Source organism: Saimiri boliviensis, chromosome 19 (genome assembly GCF_048565385.1).
Source record: "Saimiri boliviensis isolate mSaiBol1 chromosome 19, mSaiBol1.pri, whole genome shotgun sequence".
NCBI lineage: Eukaryota > Metazoa > Chordata > Mammalia > Primates > Cebidae > Saimiri > Saimiri boliviensis.
In genome coordinates this window covers 34,223,989-34,243,068 of record NC_133467.1, presented here as the reverse complement: position 1 = coordinate 34,243,068, position 19,080 = coordinate 34,223,989, and the positions used below count along the sequence as shown (strand labels likewise).

Genomic DNA, 19,080 nt, shown 5'->3' with positions numbered 1-19,080 from the left:
GCCTCTTCCTAGTTGCTCAACCCTGCAGGGATGTGAAACATAATGCATCCAGTGGACTCCTGAGGAGCCTGGCTAAGGGCTTTGCTGGCTTGGCCCTGAGAGGCTCTGTTTGGGATTTTTGGACTCCCTAGGTAAAAGAAAAAAGGAAAATGGATGGCGAGTTCCCTTTGTCTTTCTGGATCCAAATCTGATGAGTGCCAGGGGCCTGGCAGTTCTAGGAACTGACTTCGTGGTCAAGTAGCTTTGGAGTCACCAACTGTCTTCAGACCTTCATTTTTGCATATGGGAGATGAGGATATAATACTACCGAAGATACATCTTACCCAACCGATGCACCCCACTTCCTCTGTAACACGGGGGATACTGGACGCAGGCCTAGACTGTAGCCTGTAGTCTGTAGGACAGTTCCTTCCAGAAGCTACAGGAACAGTGATGTGATGTACCATTTCCCGAGCGCTTAGCTCATGCCCCACCCTATTCTAGGTGCTTCACAAGTGTATTCTCCTCTAATCCTCACAACAAATATATGACGTGCGATTATCATCCCCTTTCACGAATGAGGAAAAGCGGGCACAAAGCTTCAGTAGTCTGAATTCCCAGGTCACATAACTAGTACGTAGAGAAGCTGGGACTCAATCCTAGGCAGTAAGCACTTTCTAGAATGCTGTGCAATTCCACCTCCCCAGCTGAGCCCTCGCTTACTCAGAGTCAGTTGTGATTTAATACCAAGTGTGTTTATGCCCATTGTCTGTGTTGTTGTGATTCGTAATTTAATTAAATACTATATACATTGATGAACAGGCCAGGCGAGGTGACTCACTCCTGTAATCCTAGCATTTTGGGAGGCCAAGGTAGGAGGATTGCTTGAGCCCAGGAGTTTGAGACCACCCCGGGCAACATAGTGAGAACTCCATCTCAATGTAAAAGAAAATTTATCTTTTTTCTTGAAAAAAAAGAAAGAAAGAAAGAAAGAAATTGATGAACTAAGAGTGGGAAAACAAACACAGTTTCTATAGAAACTAAGTTGGATCCTTAGAAGACTCAACTAAGGTAAATTACTTTTTCTTTATTGTTCTTATTCCTTTTATTCCAGTGATGGAGAAATAAGGGAGTTTATTTATTTATTTTTTGTGACAGGGTCTTACTCTGTTGCTCAGGCTGGCATGCAGTGGCACAATCACATCTAACTGCAGCCTCAACCCCTAGGATCAAGCGATCCTCCCACCTCAACCTCCTGCTAGTATTACAGGCACACCGCTGTCAGGAACCAGTCAGGACGGCATATCTGCTGGGGATCTCTCGACCTGCAAGAGGGTCCCAAAACCTGGAAGAGAGAGTGCGCTTAAAGAAATAAAGAAAGACAGAGAGAGCGGGGGTCTGGAGGGCTGAGTAGGCAGTGCCCAAAACAGCAAATTTATTTTTCAAAGGCCAGTAATAAATATACTTTCTTTGCTCTGGTTTACGTCATTGCAAGAGGAAATGCGAATCTATACCTTACATGGCCTATACAATAGAGAAGTCAGATACACAATCAGTGATTGCAAAAAGTAATAGAATTTCCTGTGATCACAAAGCTTGTTTATATCCAGACATTATTCCTCATGGCTGCAGGTATTTTTGGTTTGATCTTGTTTTAGGACTCACATGTGAAAAGGCTTTCTGGTTTTGCTCATCAGAATATCTTTAAACCAGATTCTCCTTTGTCTGCTCCTGACTCAACTTATCTCAACTCCCCCTATTCAGGAGTCTCTGAGTCTGGGATCAAAGCCATCCGTATAGTGGCATTTGCTTTGCAAATATCCCCACAGTTAAACCATTATCTAGGGTACAAGGCAGTCATGCAAGTAAAGAAAAGGTTAAAGCTATTCTTTTTTTTTTTTTTGAGACGGAGTTTCATTCTTGTTATCCAGGCTGGAGTGCAATGGCGCGATCTCAGCTCACCGCAACCTCCGTCTCCTGGGTTCAAGCAATTCTCCTGCCTCAGCCTCCCAAGTAGCTGGGACTACAGGTGTGCACCACCATGCCCAGCTAATTTTTGTATTTTTAGTAGAGACGGGGTTTCACCATGTTGACCAGTATGGTCTTGATCTCTTGACCTCGTGATCCACCCGCCTCGGCCTCCCAAAGTGCTGGGATTACAGGCTTGAGCCACCGCGCCCGGCAGCTATTCTTAAAGAATCATAAAAGTTAAAAGCAGAAACTGGTTGCTGGTATGGAGTCACTTAGTCTAGCAGCACCGCATAGTTGAGGCTCAAACGATATTGTGGTTGATATTGGAAACTGATCAGTAATCTTTCAGTTTCTTCTTTCCAATAGCTCGACTGCCTCCAGCAGGAAACTGTGTTTTGGATCAAGCTCACCGTATAGTGAGACCCACGCCTTTTGGGGGTCTCACACAGGAATGTTCCCCACACAACACCATGTTAGGCTAATTAAAAAAAAAAATGTATAGAGCCAGGGTCTCACTATGTTGCCCAGGCTGGTCTCAAACTTCAGGGCTCAAGCCATCTTCCCACCTCAGCATCCCAAAATGTTAGGATTACAGGTGTGAGCCACTGTCCCCAGCCTGTGAGTTACTTTATTTATTTGTTTATTTATTTATTTATTTGAGACGGAATCTTGCTCTGTTGCCCATGCTGGAGTACAGTGGCATGATCTCAGCTCACTGCAACCTTCACCTCTCGGGTTCAAGTGATTCTCCTGCCTCAGCCTCTCAAACAGCTGGGATTACAGGTGCATGCCACCACACCTGGCTAATTTTTGTATTTTTAGTAGAGACCGGGTTTCCCCATATTGGCCAGGCTGGTCTCAAACTCCTGGCCTCAGTTGATCCGCCCACCTCAGCCTTCCAAAGTGCTGTGTTTACAGGCGTCAGCCACTGTGCCCGGTTTCTGAGAGTTACTTAAAAAGCTTCTGTATGTATTGGAACCCAATCATTAAAAAAAAAAAAAAAACAAACAAACAAAAACCTGCTGTGGGCCGGGCATGGCAGCTTACACCTGTAATCCCAGCACTTTGGGAGGCCAAGGTGGATGGATCACTTGAGGCCAGGAGTTCAAGACCAGCCTGGCCAACATAGTGAAACTCCATCTCTATTAAAAATACAAATAATTAGCTGGTATGGTGGTGTGTACCTGTAATCTCAGCTACTCAGGAGGCTGAAGCAGGAGAATTCACTTGAATCCAGGAGGCAGAGGTTGCAGTGAGCTGAGATCATGCCTCTACACTCCAGCCTGGGTGACAGAGTGAGACTCTGTCTCAAACGAAAAGATAAAAGCTGCTGTGAAGTTAGATGTGAGCGATGATATTATTACAAATTGGGGAATAACCACAAAAACGTAAATTCTGCACTCAAGATTGCTTCAAATATGCCATTAATTGTTAAGTTTTGCTTTAAGAAAGCAAACTGGAAATTGCAGTGATATATAACTGGTGAGGTTTATACCAGAAAGAAGATGAGGGACTCCAATCACTGGCCCCATCCTCAAAGAAAAGACCCTGGCCACATTTTGACAGATGGAAAATTAATGTATATTTTATTTATTTATTTTTGGTTATTTGATTTTTTTTTTTTTTTTAAGACGGGGGTTTCACCATGTTGGTCAGGCTGGTCTTGAACTCCCGACCTCAGGTGATCCACCCACCTTGGCCTCCAAAGTGCTTGGATTACAGGCGTGAGCTACCGCGCCCGGCTATTAATGCATATTTTAAAGCTGAAATAAAATAATCCACTCCTGATCATGTCAGATAAGAGAACATAGGGAAGGCAAAACTTACCTCCACCCTCTTAGGGTCTCTGGCTGGGACAGAGAATTAAATGGAAATAAAACTGATTAATGCCGGGCGCGGTGGCTCAAGCTTGTAATCCCAGCACTTTGGGAGGCCGAGGCAGGTGGATCACGAGATCGTGAGATCGAGACCATCCTGGTCAACATGGTGAAACCCCGTCTCTACTAAAAATACAAAAAATTAGCTGGGCATGGTGGCGCGTGCCTATAATCCCAGCTACTCAGGAGGCTGAGGCAGGAGAATTGCCTGAACCCAGGAGGCGGAGATTGCGGTGAGCCGAGATCGCGCCATTGCACTCCAGCCTGGGTAACAAGAGTGAAACTCCGTCTCAAAAAAAAAAAAAAAAAAAAAAAAAAACAACCGATTAATAAGAGAAAAGCACACAGATTTACTTAATATAAATTTTATGTGACACAGGAGCCCTCATAAAGCAATGAAGACCCAAAGACAGAAAACCTAAATGTTTTATACTAGGTTGAACAAAGAGGCAACTGTGGAAAAGCAGCTAAAATATATGGGGAGGCTGGGCTCAGGGGCTCACGCCTATAATCCTAGCACTTTGGGAGGCCAAGGCGGGTGGATCGCTTGAGCCCAGGAGTTTGAGACCAACCTGGGCAACATGGTGAGCCACAGTCTCTACAAAAAGTACAAAAATTAGCCAGGTTTGGTGGCACACCCCTGTAGTCCCAGTACTAGGGAGGCTGATACAGGAGAATTGCTTGAACCCAGGAGGCAGAGGTTGCAGTGAGCCAAGATCATGCCATTGCACTCCAGCCTGGGTGACAGTGTGAGACTGTCTCCAAAAAACAATTAAAATAAAATAAATGGGGAGGCTAAAGGAAGATAAAGAGATATTTTAACAAGGTATGTTTGTACAGACTTCTCTTGGCTTCAGCTCCCTGTCTCTGGTGATGAGAAATGCTTCTTTCCTCCGGGAGGAAGGCATTGTTCACATGGAAGTTTTGTTTCCTGCTTTCAGGAAGAAAGGGGGAGATTACAGCACTCTTCTTATACTGTTTTTCTTTTTATTTATTTATTTTTTTTGAGATGGAATCTGGCTGTGTCACCCAGGCTGGAATGCAGTGGCACAACCTCTGCTCACTGCAACCTCTGTCTCCTGGGTTCAAGCAATTCTCCTGCCTCAGCCTCCCAAGCAGCTGGGATTAGAAGCGCTCACCACCATGCCCAGCTAATTTTTGTATTTTTAGTAGGGGCAAGGTTTCACGATGTTAGTCAGGCTGGTCTCAAACTCCTGACCTCAAGTGATCTGCCTGCCTCAGCCTCCTGAAGTGCTGGGATTACAGGCGTGAGCCACTGCACCCAGCCTACTTACTGTTTTTCAAATGCCTTTATCTCAAATAATTGTTATGCCAAAATGGCATATTTTGAGGTGGCATATTCTACCACCCTTGAAGGGCTTCTCTATTGTCAACCACTTCACAAGGAGATCTTGAGGATTCATTAAAATATTTGTAGGGGACCTACTATGTGCTAGGCAAGATACCAGGTGGTAGAGACACAACTGATAATCTTCCTTATCTAAATGGAGCTTATTATCTTCTCAGCTCAAAATGTTTTGATTAGGATGTAGGTTCACCAGCCATAACAAAGGCCAATATAACAATGCCTTTAAACAGAGAGAACTTTCCTTCTCATATAAGCAGCCCAGGGCTGATACGGTAGCTCCGTGGAGCTTGGGTATCTAGACAGGATGCCCTGCCATTCTTAACAAAAGATTTCCGTCTCATGGTCTTAAATGGCTGCTTTTGATGCTTTAGCTCCAGCATCAAACCTTCATTCCAGTCAGTAAGAGGAAAAGAGAAAGTGGGAGGAAACATTTTCTTAAAGGGTATGACCTGGGAATCACATGCATCACTTTAGCTTATGTCACATTGGTCAGAATTTAGTTACATGGCCATGTCTAGCTGCTGCAAGGGAAATGGAGTGTTTAGCTGGGCAGCCACATGGCCGGATAAAAGTCAGGGATCTGTTACCTAAAGAAGACAGGTGAATGGGTTATGAGGGGCCAACAGCAAGCAGCACCTGGCCCACAGGAATATTGCGCTTGGGTCAGGCTAACCCACTATCAACCATCACTGGCTCTACCACCGGACAGCTAACATATCTTAGGAAAATGACATCATATCTTTGCTACTCAATTTTCTCATCTGTAACATGAGGATTAAAATACATAATAGGACTGATGGGATTAAATTAGATAATATATGCAAAGCATCTGGAACTCAGCAGGTGCTCAATCCACATGTCCTTCCTAAATTGGTTTTGAAAGCATTTCCAAAGAAAACTCCAAAGTCTGAATGGCAGGAACAAGATGGACTCTATCCTGGGCAACGCCTTCCTGGTTTGTTTTTTTCACAGTCCCTATTTAGTTGTTTTATAAATTCTGCATGGGCGTGGTGTTATTTAGAGTTATATAATAACTTTTGTTTTGTTATTTTAGAGTTACATCTCATCAGAATGAAGTCATCAGTGACAACACTTTATTTACATTATATTTCTGCATTTGTTGAAGCAGTTCATTGTAGAATAATGCTTGAATGCAGACCCTAAGTCAGGCTGCTTGGATCCCGGCTCCACTAAGAGCTATCACTGTATCACTGGGCATGTCATTCAACATCAAGTTTCAGTTTTCTCATCTGTAAAATGGGAATAACAGTAGTATTGCCATGAGAATGAAATGAAATGATTGATGTTAGCATCTGGCACATATAAGTGCTTAAAAATATTATCAGTGTCAAAGAAACACTCCACATTGCGTTTTAGAAATGAATTTTCTGAATCGCCAAAGTTATTTACTCAAACAGACCCATAGGGAGTCTCAAATAACATGTAAAAGTGAACCCACTTATATTCTGGTGAAGTTAGAAGATAAAGTTAATGAGGTCTTAGATAAGATTATCCTGTTGTACATGGATGTGTACATTACTTTAGTGAACTTAATTTCCCACCATAATCACAGTCTGACCAATTCAGTTTCCCACAACAAATATATAAAACAAGCATAGCTTGAGGCCAAGAGCACATAGGGTACATCCCATTGGAGATAAGAAACCTCTTATAATTAAAAAGGAGGCTATCCGAAGATTAAAGCAGGAGGAGTTCTTGCTTTTTGCTGTGAACTAACCAGAAATGCATTTCATGACACAGAATGAATTAATGTAGCATAAAAAGAAGACCTTGGCTGGGTGTCATGGCTCATGCCTGTAATCCAGCACTTTGGGAGGCTGGGGCAAGAGGATAGCTTGAACCCGGGAGTTTAGCACCAGCCTGGGCAACATAGTGAGACCTCGTTTCCTCTTCCTCATTTTTTTTTTTGTTTTTTTTTTGTTTTTTTGAGACGGAGTTTCGCTCTTGTTACCCAGGCTGGAGTGCAATGGCGTGATCTCGGCTCACCGCAACCTCCGCCTCCTGGGTTCAGGCAATTCTCCTGCCTCAGCCTCCCGAGTAGCTGGGATTACAGGCACGTGCCACCACGCCCAGCTAATTTTTCTGTATTTTTAGTAGAGACGGGGTTTCACCATGTTGACCAGGATGGCCTCGATCTCTTGACCTTGTGATCTGCCCGCCTCGACCTCCCAAAGTGCTGGGATTACAGGCTTGAGCCATCGCGCCTGGACTTCTTCGTTGTTTTTTTTTTTTTTTTTTTTTTTGAGACGGAGTCTTGCTCTGTCGCCCAGGCTGGAATGCACTTGTGCGATCCCAGCTAACCGCAACCTCCATCTCCCGGGTTCAAGTGATTCTCATGTGTCAGCCTCCCGAGTAGCTGGGACTACAGGTGCCTGCAACCCCATAAAATTTTTTATATTTTTAGTGGAGGTGGCATGTAGTGGGGAGATCCCATAAGCGCAGAGGCAGGAGCAAAAGGCCTCAGCTTATTTCCATATAAATAATGAAGAAGAAAGTAACTAGAAATATAACTGAAGTAGTTATTAGTTATTCATAGGTGATCTTAGTTATTCACAGGTGATCTTATTTCTTTTACTAATGCCTCTCAGGTTGGAACCTGGGGTGACTTTGGGAAATGAATGACATTAAAGCTGCTAGAAGGCGCTTCGGCTATGTGGCAGCACCAGCGCCGTGAAAGGGCTTGCTGTTTAGCCAGTTAAGGAAGGAGATGGCCAAAATGGCCGAGACAGCTCCTTCCTGGGGAAGTTTGGAGAAAAGTCTGCTTCTTCAAGCTCTTGTGATAGGCCTGACGGCTGCCAGATACACCCGCAGACATCCGGAGGCTTAACTGTTTCTATGCGATGCTGTGCTTCAGTGGTCACGTTCTATGCCTACTCTTAGGTTCTACTTCTGAACCTGGTTCCTTTTGTCTTAGAAAAGATAATCAGTAATAGTAATATAAATCTTAATGTTTTCATTCTTTCTTGGTAAGTATGGAAAAAGTGCTGATGCATTATGCTCCTTACCTCAATTCGGCTGCCAGAAATTCGTAAGCCCCTACCTGAATGACACATGATGTACTTGACCCTATCACTGCCCCCAGTCACCAACCACTAAGGCCACGCCCTACCTACCCTGCCCCCAGATTTACAACTCAATAAAAGTGAGAGCGTCCTAGCCTTTGGGGCCATTGCTGGTCTCCGAGATTTGGGTAGCAGTGGACCCCTGGGTCCAAACTCTCTTTTCTCTATCTCTGTGTCTTGGGTCTTTTATTTCTACAATTTCTTGTTTCCGCGCCAGGCTGAAGCAGCTCACAGAGCCCTGTAGGGCTGGACCCTACAGTGGTATTTCACCATTTTGGCCAGGCTGGTCTTGAACTCCTGACCTCAAATGATCCACCCACCTTGGCCTCCCAAAGTCCTGGGATTACAGGCATGAGCCACCTCGCCCTGCTGAGACCTCATTTCTACAAAAAAAAAAAAAAAAAAAAAAAGAAAATTAGTCGGGTGTGGTGGTGTGTGCCTGCAGTCCCAGTTACTGGGGAGGCTGAGTCTGGAGATCACTTGATCCCAGAGGTCCAGGCTGCAGTGAGCCATGATCAGGTGGCTGCACTGCAGCCTGAGTGACAGAGCAAGACCCTGTCTAACAAACAAAAAACACCTTCCCTTTACCTGTGTCTTAGCTTGGGCTGTCATAATAAAATATCATTAGTGACAATACACACACACCAAAAAAAAAAAAAAAAAAAAAGAAAGAAAAAAGATAAAATATCATAGACTGGATGCTCAAACAAATTAATTTTCTCATAGTTCTGGGGACTGGAAGTCAGATCAGGGTTCTAGTATGGTGACAGAGAAGAGGGGCAGGGAGAGGTGGGGAGAGGAAGAAAGTCTTATAAGGGCACTAATTCTACCAGACCAGGGCCTGCCCCTTATACCCCAACCAATGCTAATCACCTCCCAACCACCCTGCCTCCAAATACCATCACATTAGGGGTTAGGGCTTCAACATGTGAATTTGGGAGCGGGGAAGGGGATACAAACATTGAGTCCACAGCAGTCTGGATAATTATCTTTATCTTAGGGCCTTAATGGTAACTGGTTTGTTATTCTCCAACCTTTCCCCCTAACCATGCACAAATATGTCTGCATTCTCAAAACCTCTCGGATAAACTTTACTCCTCCTCTCAAGACTTCTAGTGTAACATCGTCGTGACCTGGAGCCTATGGTTTCAATTACATTTTAAACCATAGCTTCCCCAATCTATTTAAGGTTTACAATTTTCTATTTCCGTAGCTATTATCTCTTTTTTTTTTTTTTTTTTTTTTTTTTTTTTTTTTTTTTTTTTGAGACAGAGTTTCGCTCTTGTTACCCAGGCTGGAGTGCAATGGCACGATCTCGGCTCACCGCAACCTCCGCCTCCTGGGTTCAGGCAATTCTCCTGCCTCAGCCTCCCGAGTAGCTGGGATTACAGGCACGCGCTACCATGCCCGGCTAATTTTTTGTGTTTTTAGTAGAGACGGGGTTTCACCATGTTGACCAGGATGGTCTCGATCTATTGACCTCGTGATCCACCCACCTCGGCCTCCCAAAGTGCTGGGATTACAGGCGTGAGCCACCGCGCCCGGCCCGTAGCTATTATCTCGGTAAAGGAGGTATGACTAGGGAAGTACTGCGTGATATCCCGGTAAAACAGAGGCAGGGGAAGCTAATGTAGTGGACGGGGGGGTCTAAGTTACACAGAACGCTCGGTGGTGTAAGTAACAGTAGCTTAATTTCTGTACCAGGTACCACGCCCTCTGCGACGGCTTTGCAGGCGTTAGCATCTGTGAAGTATGTACTTGTTTCCTGTCGCATACGCGAGAAACTGACACCAACAGTGTCCACATTCACTCCGCCGCTAAGCAGTGGGGCAGGAATCGAGGTTAACAGCTACGCCACATAGCTTTCTCAGAGATACAAAGCCAGCACTTACTATCAAAGGGCGGCTGGAATCAAGGCATTTCAGCGTATCCGGAAATGTGCGGCAATCTGTAAACGCTCCCGAGGAGACCTGAGATCCCGGCTGTAAAGTAAGCTGAGCCGGGTGGGAACGGTTCCCTGACCCAAGCCCTGCTAGAGCCCGGAGCCTCTAGCCCAGGGCCGCTTCCGGAACCCGTGAGTGCGGGCCCCGCCACTCCGGGGGCGGGGCGAGCGCCGCGCATGCGCCGGGGTTGAACCGCGCCGGGCCGGGCTAGGGGCGTGCGCTCTGGGAGCTGGATGTCCGGGCTGCGGGCGCTGCTGGGGCTCGGGCTGCTGGTTGCGGGCTCGCGCCTGCAGCGGATCACAACCCAGACCAGCGCCTGCCGCTCGGGACCGACCTGGTGGGGACCACAGCGGCTGAACTCGGGTGTCCGCTGGAACTCAGAGGTCATGGCGAGCACCGCGGTGAAGTACCTGAGGTGGGCGGGGGTCTCGGGTGGGCGGGGCCTGGGACGGCCGGGCCACCTGTGCGACCGAGAACTCGAAGGACGGGACTCAGTCCGCGGGTTTTCCTCAGCCAGGAGGAGGCCCAGGCCGTGGACCAGGAGCTATTTAACGAGTACCAGTTCAGCGTGGACCAACTTATGGAGCTGGCCGGGCTGAGCTGTGCCACAGCCATCGCCAAGGTCAGTGGCACAGCTCTCGACCTTTGGGACCATCCAGGGAGGAGTCACTGTGCCAGCCCCCGGGCCTAGGCACAAAGCGGTGGGAGAGACAGCTGGGCCAATCTGGTCTGTTACTGCCTGAAACCCCGCTGAACCACCCTTGACTCTGCCTTCAGGCATATCCCCCCACGTCCATGTCCAGGAGCCCCCCCACTGTCCTGGTCATCTGTGGCCCGGGGAATAATGGAGGAGATGGTCTGGTCTGTGCTCGACACCTCAAACTCTTTGTGAGTATGCCGGGCCGGGCTGCGGGGGAGGGTGTGAGGGCTCTGGGATCTGGGTTCGAATTACTATTTTCCTTTCTTCCTAGGGCTACCAGCCAACCATCTATTACCCCAAAAGGCCTAACAAGCCCCTCTTCACTGCGTTGGTGACCCAGTGTCAGAAAATGGACATCCCTTTCCTCGGGGAGATGCCCTCAGAGGTAGGTGGCTCCAGTTTAATACCTCATCTCCGAGTACCCACTGCCTGTGCTCTGCCCTTCCTTCATGTTTCCAGGCTGAGCTCATTTTAGTGCCTGGTACAGCAGATGCCTAAAGGATGCTATTTGAGTAAGTGTATAAGAGCCATCTCCTTTACAAAGTGTTCTCCATGAGTCTCCCACACCACCTTCTTTCCCTCCCACCCCCCCCAACCAACAAACTCACTGCTTAGTATCACAGAACCACAACACCTTCTCTAAAGCTTCCTTCCCCTTTCATCTCTCTGGTCCCTCCTACTCTAGTCAGATCCTCTTGCCCTAGCATGCAGTCAACACATGATCTGCCCCTCAGGGGCTGGAGTGACTGCCCTATCTGAAACTCTTTCTGCAGATGCATGGATTAAGGGGTGGGAAATTAATTTTTTTTCCTTAACCCATTTTACAGATGAAGATACTGAGGCACAGAGAAGTGGTTTGCCTAGTCACTGAATTGGATCATGGCAGAGCTAAAACCAGAATCTGGCTCTCTTGACTCCATTATCAGGCTATCCCACCCTGTAGCCTCCCCAGTGGCAGGCAGGCACCCAGAACAAAAACTGTCTGGATTCAGTTTGGCCTGAATCAGTGACCAACTCACACTTTCTCTAGGCCTCAGGCTACCCTCTTTATGGGATACAATACTTGTGCCTCTGTGAATGCTCTGCAGGTGCAGAGGACAGCCTCTCCAGTTCAGGTTGCTTGTGCAGCTGCTTGCTCTGACATCCTTTTTTGGCTCCACCACAGCCCACGGTGATTGATGAACTGTATGAGCTGGTGGTGGATGCCATCTTTGGCTTCAGCTTCAAAGGTGATGTTCGGGAACCATTCCACAGCATCTTGAGTGTCCTGAAGGGACTCACTGTGCCCATTGCCAGCATCGACATTCCCTCAGGTGCTGGGACCCAGAAGGTGGGGTGGGAATGGGTGGCGATTGGGGCCCTACCCTCCTGATTTTTGCCCAGACAGGCCTAAAATAAGAGTATAGAGGGGCCACGCCTGTAATCCCAGCACTTTGGGAGGCCGAGGTGGGCGGATCACGAGGTCAAGAGATTGAGACCATCTTGACCAACATGGTGAAACCCCTTCTCTACTAAAAATACAAAAAAATTAGCTGGGCGTGGTGGCGCGTGCCTGTAGTCCCAGCTACTTGGGAGGCTGAGGCAGAAGAATTGCTTGAACCCAGGAGGCAGAGGTTGCAGTGAGCCCAGGTCACACCACTGCACTCCAGCCTGGCACCTGGTGATGGAGTGAGACTCTGTCTCAAAAAAAAAAAAAAAAAAAAAAATTGGCCGGGCGCGGTGGCTCAAGCCTGTAATCCCAGCACTTTGGGAGGCCGAGGCGGGTGGAACACGAGGTCAAGAGATCGAGACCGTCCTGGTCAACATGATGAAACCCCGTCCCTACTAAAAATACAAAAAATTATCTGGGCATGGTGGCGCGTGCCTGTAATCCCAGCTACTCGGGAGGCTGAGGCAGGAGAATTGCCTGAACCCAGGAGGCGGAGGTTGCGGTGAGCCGAGATCGCGCCATTGCACTCCAGCCTGGGTAACAAGAGCAAAACTCGGTCTCAAAAAAAATAAAAATAAAAATAAAATAAAAATAAATAAATTAAAAAAAAAAAAAGAGTATAGAGGGGCAGAACATAGCTTCCTAGACCCCCATCAGGGACGGGGAATGGCATTCACAAGTCCCCTTTACATGTTGGGCCTATGAAGAGACCATGGCCCAAGGGTACGTGGAGCTTGTAGGATGAGAGCTCCTTAGGTGGGAACTGAGAGGACTTCCCACTTCTCTGGGACTAGGGTAAAATAAGGTGTAGAAGGGGCCAGGACATCTGGCCTCTTCCTGAACACCACCCTTTTTCAGGATGGGACGTGGAGAAGGGAAATCCTGCAGGGATCCAGCCAGACTTGCTCATCTCCCTTACGGCACCCAAAAAATCTGCAACCCAGTTTACCGGTCGCTACCATTACCTGGGGGGTCGTTTTGTGCCACCTGCTCTGGAAAAGAAGTACCAGCTGAACCTGCCACCCTACCCTGACACCGAGTGTGTCTATCGTCTGCGGTGAGGGAAGGTGGGTGGGTATTCTTCCCAATAAAGACTTAGAGCCCCTCTCTTCTGGAACTCTGGAGTCCTGGGAGCTCCTCTGGCAATAAAGCTCAGTGAGTGGTGGAAGTCAGAGAGCAACCCTGGGATTGGGTGCCATCTCTCTAGGGGTAACACAACAGGCAAGAGATTGCTATGGTATTTGGAAACAATGAAAGTTGACTGTCAGATGCCAAGTGAGTTGTGTTGTCCTTTACACAATTCTTATTCATTTGGGAAACAGGGAGCGACTTCCACTTATCAGTGTAGCGAGACTACAAGAAGGTTAACAGAAGGAATTTCTTCAGAGGCCTCCAAGGAGTTTCTAAGTTGTATTCAGGACCTTCCCATGCTGGGAACAGAGATGCCAGTCGGGATTTATCTCTAGGCTAGGAACCCACGTTGATGTTTATTCATTCATTTGGTAGTGCTAGAAACTGGCAGCTGTGGGCTAAATCCAGCCCATAGACCTAAATTTGTTTTTCTTAACCTTCACAATATTTAGGAATCAGAGCACTTCACATTGTCTACATTTTCAGCTACTTTTAAGAGGAAAGCTCCTTGAAAGGGTATCTGCATTCCTTGTCCCTTAGCTGTCTGACTTCTCTAGGCACCTGAGTTCATGATCCTGGGCTACAAGCTACAGAAGGGACTATGCTGGTTCCCTCAACTAAGGTATAATACTGCTGGCTCCTCTCAGCAGTGGACGTCCTGGAGATCAGTTTCCTTTTTGGGAGAGACTCCTCATTGAGAGGGGTGCAGAAGACCTGCAGACCTGTATGGACCCTGTTTGAGCCTTCAACCCCTGAAAATGCATCGCTTGAGCCCCACCTTGGCCAGACCTTTAGTCTCTCTCCTTCTGTTTCTTCTTTTTGGCTCTCTGGCCAGTGCTGACTCCAGCTCTTTCCTCCTCGGGATGCTGCCGCTTCCTCCTCTTACCTCTGCTGCTTGAGTCTGTGCATGCTCTGCTTGCTTCCCTAGCCCCGCCATCCTCCTTCTCCCTCACATCCAAGATATCCTCCCTCTCTTGATGCTGCTGTCTTTTCTTCGTGCTTCTCCTGCTTCTTCCATCACTGCATGCTCTGCTCTCTGCTTCCCTGGTCCCACCACCTAAAACAGTTTCCTCACCTCCATCCTCTGGGTTCCAGTCCTCCTCCTGTTGCTGCATCTTCTTTCTTCGGCTGCATGGGTCAGCAGATGCCCTGTTCTCTACCTCCTCCGTCCTGACACTGCCTGCTGCCTCCTTGCCTTCTCCTCTTTCTTCTAAGACCCCCATCTTCTCCTCTTCATGGTGCCACCTCCTCTTTTTCTTCCTTTTCCTGAGGGACCGATTGGTTTGCTCTCTATTCAATTCCTCAAGCCCACTTGTTCCTGCAGCATCGTCCTCCTCCTCCTCCTCCTCATTCCCTTCAGTTGTATCTTCCCTTTCATCTGAGACCTTTCCTTGATGTCGCCTTTTCTTCTTGCTTTTTCTGATGCTCTGGTCAGCGTGTTCTGGGTGCTTCTCATCTGCATCATTCCCTTTAGATATTGTAGCTTCTTCCTCCTCTTTCTGCTTCCTTTTCTTTTTCTTTTTTTTGGGGGGCGTGCTCTCTGACTGTGGTTGAGGGGTCCCAGGGTCCTGGCCTTTGAGACGAGCCAGGAAGGCCTGCTCCTGGGCCTCTAGGCGAGCAAGCTTTGCCTTCATTGTGATCCCAAGACGGGCAGCCCTGAAACAGACAGGGTCCAAGTCAGAGTGAGGGTATCAGGGGAAATGGGCCTAGTCCTTAAGCCTATAGGGAAAGTTGGTGGAGGGCCGGAATGGGGAGCTGCCTATCTTCAGGCAATAGATGGGTAGGTAGAGGAATCATTTCCCTGGGGTAAAAAGAACCAAGAAGTGGCACAGGCCATGCTCAGAGGTGGGGAGAAAAGAAGGGAGCTCAAGGGGCTGACCACTACTTACTTGTGTGCTGTTCGCCCCTCACAGGCTTGGAGCAGCATCTCATCAGTCAGACTGTTAGGGGAGATTGGCAGTTACAAACAGACCTGGTAGAAAGGCTTAACCTCTCTTCCCTCTAAAACACTCCTTCAACACTGAGTTCTTATTCAGGACCTGGCACTTCCTGAGGTACTAGGGATACAAAGATTAGTACAACACAGTTCCACCCACCCCCAAGAAGCCCCCAGTAAAGCATTAGACTTAGCCGTTTCTCTTGTGATCTGAGGACATCTCCCACATTCCCCAAGGGCTAAAATGAAGTCTCACATCTTTGGGGACTTGGGCCCCTGGTTGTCATCACTGCAGCTCTCCAAGTCTTTGTGCGGCTTCTCTTCACCTGAAGTCAACGTGGCCGTCTAGGAGGGGTCATGCAGGTGGACAAGCCTTCTCAACACCACCGACCATCCCTATTCCCTTGTGGAAGCCCCCTAAGAATTCATAGCTCCAGACAGGAGTTAGCCAGCCCCCACCACTGCTCCTGGAGGAGCCACGGGGAGGTGTGGCATCCTGCATACTTGAACATGGACAGGAGACAGGCTGCTGCTGCTGCTGGGATGTGCAGTAGCTTTGCCCTCTCTGGCCCACAGCTGGCTGGTGAGCAGAACAAGAAAAGGAAACGCTCTGGTTCATCAGGTCTTCACAGTGGTACAAATGCCAGTGACTGACAGTAAAGATGCCCTGCTCCACCCCCACCACAGTACCTTTTCATAGTACCTTCACTTAATCAGATTAACTTAGAGTCTACTGTGGGCCAAGGAGTTGGGGATTCAGAGTGGATGAAGAATGAGATGGGTCCAGCCCAGGTGGAATTTACACAGGCAATTATGACAGAAGTGTTGCCTGTGATGGAGGAAGGGTACTCAACTCAAACTTTAGAGAATGGCTTCTACAAATAACTAATGTATACACTGAGCTCTGGATGATAAGAAATAGCACGTAAAGGAGGAAAGGGAAAGAGTGTCACAAGCAGAGGGAGTAACGTGCAATAACCCGAAGAAGGAAGAATGTAATACCAAAGAAACGGGCTGGAATCGTTAGGCTAGTGGTTGGTGAAAGTGTAGTGGTCCTGGAGAGAAGTGGCAAGAGATGAGGCTGGAGATGGCAGGAACAGGCATGCAGGGCCATGTAAGCCAGTCCAATAAATCTGGACTGTGTTATACTAGGTCAAAGAAGACCCAGTGACTTGACATAAATTTATGTTTTAGAACAATCTGGATGCTTTGTGAAGGAGGGACTGGCTGGGTTGGGGAGTGAGACTAGAGGTGTCCTTAGGAGGCTGGTGGAGAAAGTAATTAGGCAAGAAATGATGATGGCCTGAAATGGGGTAGTAGATGGCAACAGAGAGGTAGAGCAATGGGGTAGATTTGCCAGATAACATGTATGGCCCTTAGCACATAGTGACCATTGTATGTCAGCTTCCTGCTATTGGTGTAGTAGAAAGGGGAGGTCTTGAGACCTGGGTTCCAGTCCTGTTTGCCATTACTAGCCTGCTGTGGACTCTTCAGCAAACCACTTTTTACCCTTTTAGCCACATCTGCAAAGCAGGGATGGTTCAGATAATCTCTCAGGTCTCCTCTGGCTACTAAGTCCTTTGAATTAGATGTCCCCTGGCCCCCCACCCCCCAAGATTGGCAGCTCCTGACTTAAGAGACTGTACCCTACTTCCCACTCCCTATTACTGCTCCCTTAACAGATGGCAGGATCCATGGAACCTGAAGATCTCAATTCCTGCTGTCAGGGTCTGGGTAGTCTTAAGTAAGCAATAGCAAGGCTGGCCACAGGAGCCCAATATGTTAGGAAAGTCCTGAGAATTGATAAGGCATACAAGGCAGCTGTTCAGGCCCCAGGGAAACTAGGAAACAGAAAAAGGATGGGCTCTGTCACCCACAGCCTCTAATACCTTCACAAACTTCTGATACAGCAAGTTGGGCTTAGGATGATTATAACGGGTGGTCTCCTTAGAAAGCCTCCTTATCTGTACTCCATCCTGTAGAGAATGATCAGTACCAGTGAGTGGGTGACATACTGTGACTGCCCGCCCACCCCACAGGTCCCAGGCCCTGTTTCATGTGCCCATATATCAAGAGCTCATACCTGCCCAGTTTCCACTACCAAGTTGGCCGCAGTCTTGTTGAAGAGCTCATTCCACCAGTGGTTTGTGAACTCCTTGGCAGGGTCATGTCCTATCTGCCAGGGGAATACATATGAGCTCTGAGTGCCTGCCTCACCTGCCCTCAAGGGTACCCTCTCTCGTGCATGCTAACCTCCCTCAGCCTACCCAATCTTACCCCATGAGTGTCTTGCTTCAGCGTCACCCTGAGGGCCTGGGTGATACCATTTTCCTTCCGGCCGAGTCCTTTGCCTGCAGAGGACAGTGAGTAACTTGGCTTATTCTCCTGTCTGCTGTCAGCCCTCACGAGGCACCCCACACATGTGCCTCTTGCCAATCCAGATACCTGACACTGGGGTATACTCTGTACCACTCAGCAGCCCTCCCAGCTCCTTTCTTTCTAGTACCACTCCATATAGTTCCCTGCCTTTGTGTGAGTCTGAACTATTGCTTCCTTCATAATTCTTTTTTTTTTTTTGAGACGGAGTTTCACTCTTGCTACCCAGGCTGGAGTGCAATGGCACGATCTCGGCTCACCGCAACCTCCGCCTCCTGGGTTCAGGCAATTCTCCTGCCTCAGCCTCCTGAGTAGCTGGGATTACAGGCACGCGCCACCATGCCCAGCTAATTTTTTGTATTTTTATTAGAGACGGGGTTTCACCATGTTGACCAGGATGGTCTCCATCTCTTGACCTCATGATCCACCGCCTCGGCCTCCCAAAGTGCTGGGATTACAGGCTTGAGCCACCGCACCCGGCCCCCTTCATGATTCTTTTGGGAGAGAGGCCATGTCTCTTCTTCCCTCCCCTAGTCCTCCTAACTACTTATTATCCACTGTCAAATTTCTTCGATTCTTCCCTTTTCTGGGAAAGTCAGAAATTTTCTTCTGCAAATTTCCCTTTTCCTCTTTTAATTAAATGGACCACATGGGAGGTAATCCAGGACGATGCCTCTCCCCTGTGCAGAAGGTAGGCGGGCAGTTGGGGGATGTGGAAGAGGCCCCATGGGGATCACCTTGAGTCCATCCATGCTTTAGCAGCTGCTCCTCAGCAAACTTCATCCCACGACTCTTGACCTCTGGGGTGACATTCATGGTGAGAAAAAAGTCTCTATCCTCAGACTCTCACCAGAGAAGAAGAGGTGATATCATCCTTTTAAGAAGAAAGGAGAAAGGGCCCAAACAGCTATCAGTTCCATCCTGACTGCTTAAGAATTCTCTGCTAGTCAGGTGCAATGGCACACACATGTGGTCCTAGCTACGTGGGAGGTAGCTGGGACTGAGGTGGGATTGCTCAAGTCCAGCCTGGGCGGTAGAGCAAGACCCTCTCTTATAAAAAGAAGAAAGCAGCCAGGTGCAGTGGTTCACATCTGTAATCCCAGCACTTTGGAAGGCCAAAGTAGGAGGATCACTTGAGCCCGGCAGTTCCAGACCAGTGTGGGCAACAGAGTGAGACCCTGTCTTTAGGAAAAATTAAAAATTAAAAAAAGAATTATCTTTCTTGAGCGCTGGGGAGAGACAGAGGAAGGAGGTGGCCTAGTCTTTGGGGAGCTGCCTATCTGGCT

General features: G+C 48.0%; 2 protein-coding genes and 1 long non-coding RNA gene across 3 annotated transcripts; 1 reads left to right on the top strand and 2 right to left on the bottom strand.

Annotated features, from left to right (window-relative positions):
- Nucleotides 1-4,138: 4,138 nt before the first annotated feature.
- LOC141582290 (uncharacterized) lies at nucleotides 4,139-10,355 on the bottom strand. The gene is made up of 3 exons (XR_012515126.1): nucleotides 10,172-10,355; nucleotides 8,600-8,662; nucleotides 4,139-6,446 (listed from the first exon to the last, which is right to left on the bottom strand). It is a non-coding gene; the product is annotated as an uncharacterized LOC141582290 (long non-coding RNA).
- A 29-nt stretch (nucleotides 10,356-10,384) lies between these two features.
- NAXE (NAD(P)HX epimerase) lies at nucleotides 10,385-13,626 on the top strand. Its single transcript, XM_003937844.4, has 6 exons — nucleotides 10,385-10,637; nucleotides 10,736-10,844; nucleotides 11,000-11,110; nucleotides 11,194-11,307; nucleotides 12,088-12,235; nucleotides 13,210-13,626. The coding sequence occupies exons 1-6, from the start codon at nucleotides 10,456-10,458 to the stop codon at nucleotides 13,410-13,412; spliced, it is 867 nt and encodes a 288-aa protein (XP_003937893.1). The 5' UTR covers nucleotides 10,385-10,455; the 3' UTR covers nucleotides 13,413-13,626.
- Nucleotides 13,627-14,439: 813 nt separating this feature from the next.
- On the bottom strand, nucleotides 14,440-18,614 carry GPATCH4 (G-patch domain containing 4). The gene is given in 8 exon segments (XM_003937845.4): nucleotides 14,440-14,544; nucleotides 14,547-15,138; nucleotides 15,372-15,422; nucleotides 15,675-15,763; nucleotides 17,308-17,394; nucleotides 17,502-17,594; nucleotides 17,696-17,769; nucleotides 18,532-18,614. Coding segments are annotated over 8 exon segments (1,110 nt in total). The 5' UTR covers nucleotides 18,611-18,614; the 3' UTR covers nucleotides 14,440-14,499.
- Nucleotides 18,615-19,080: the final 466 nt, after the last annotated feature.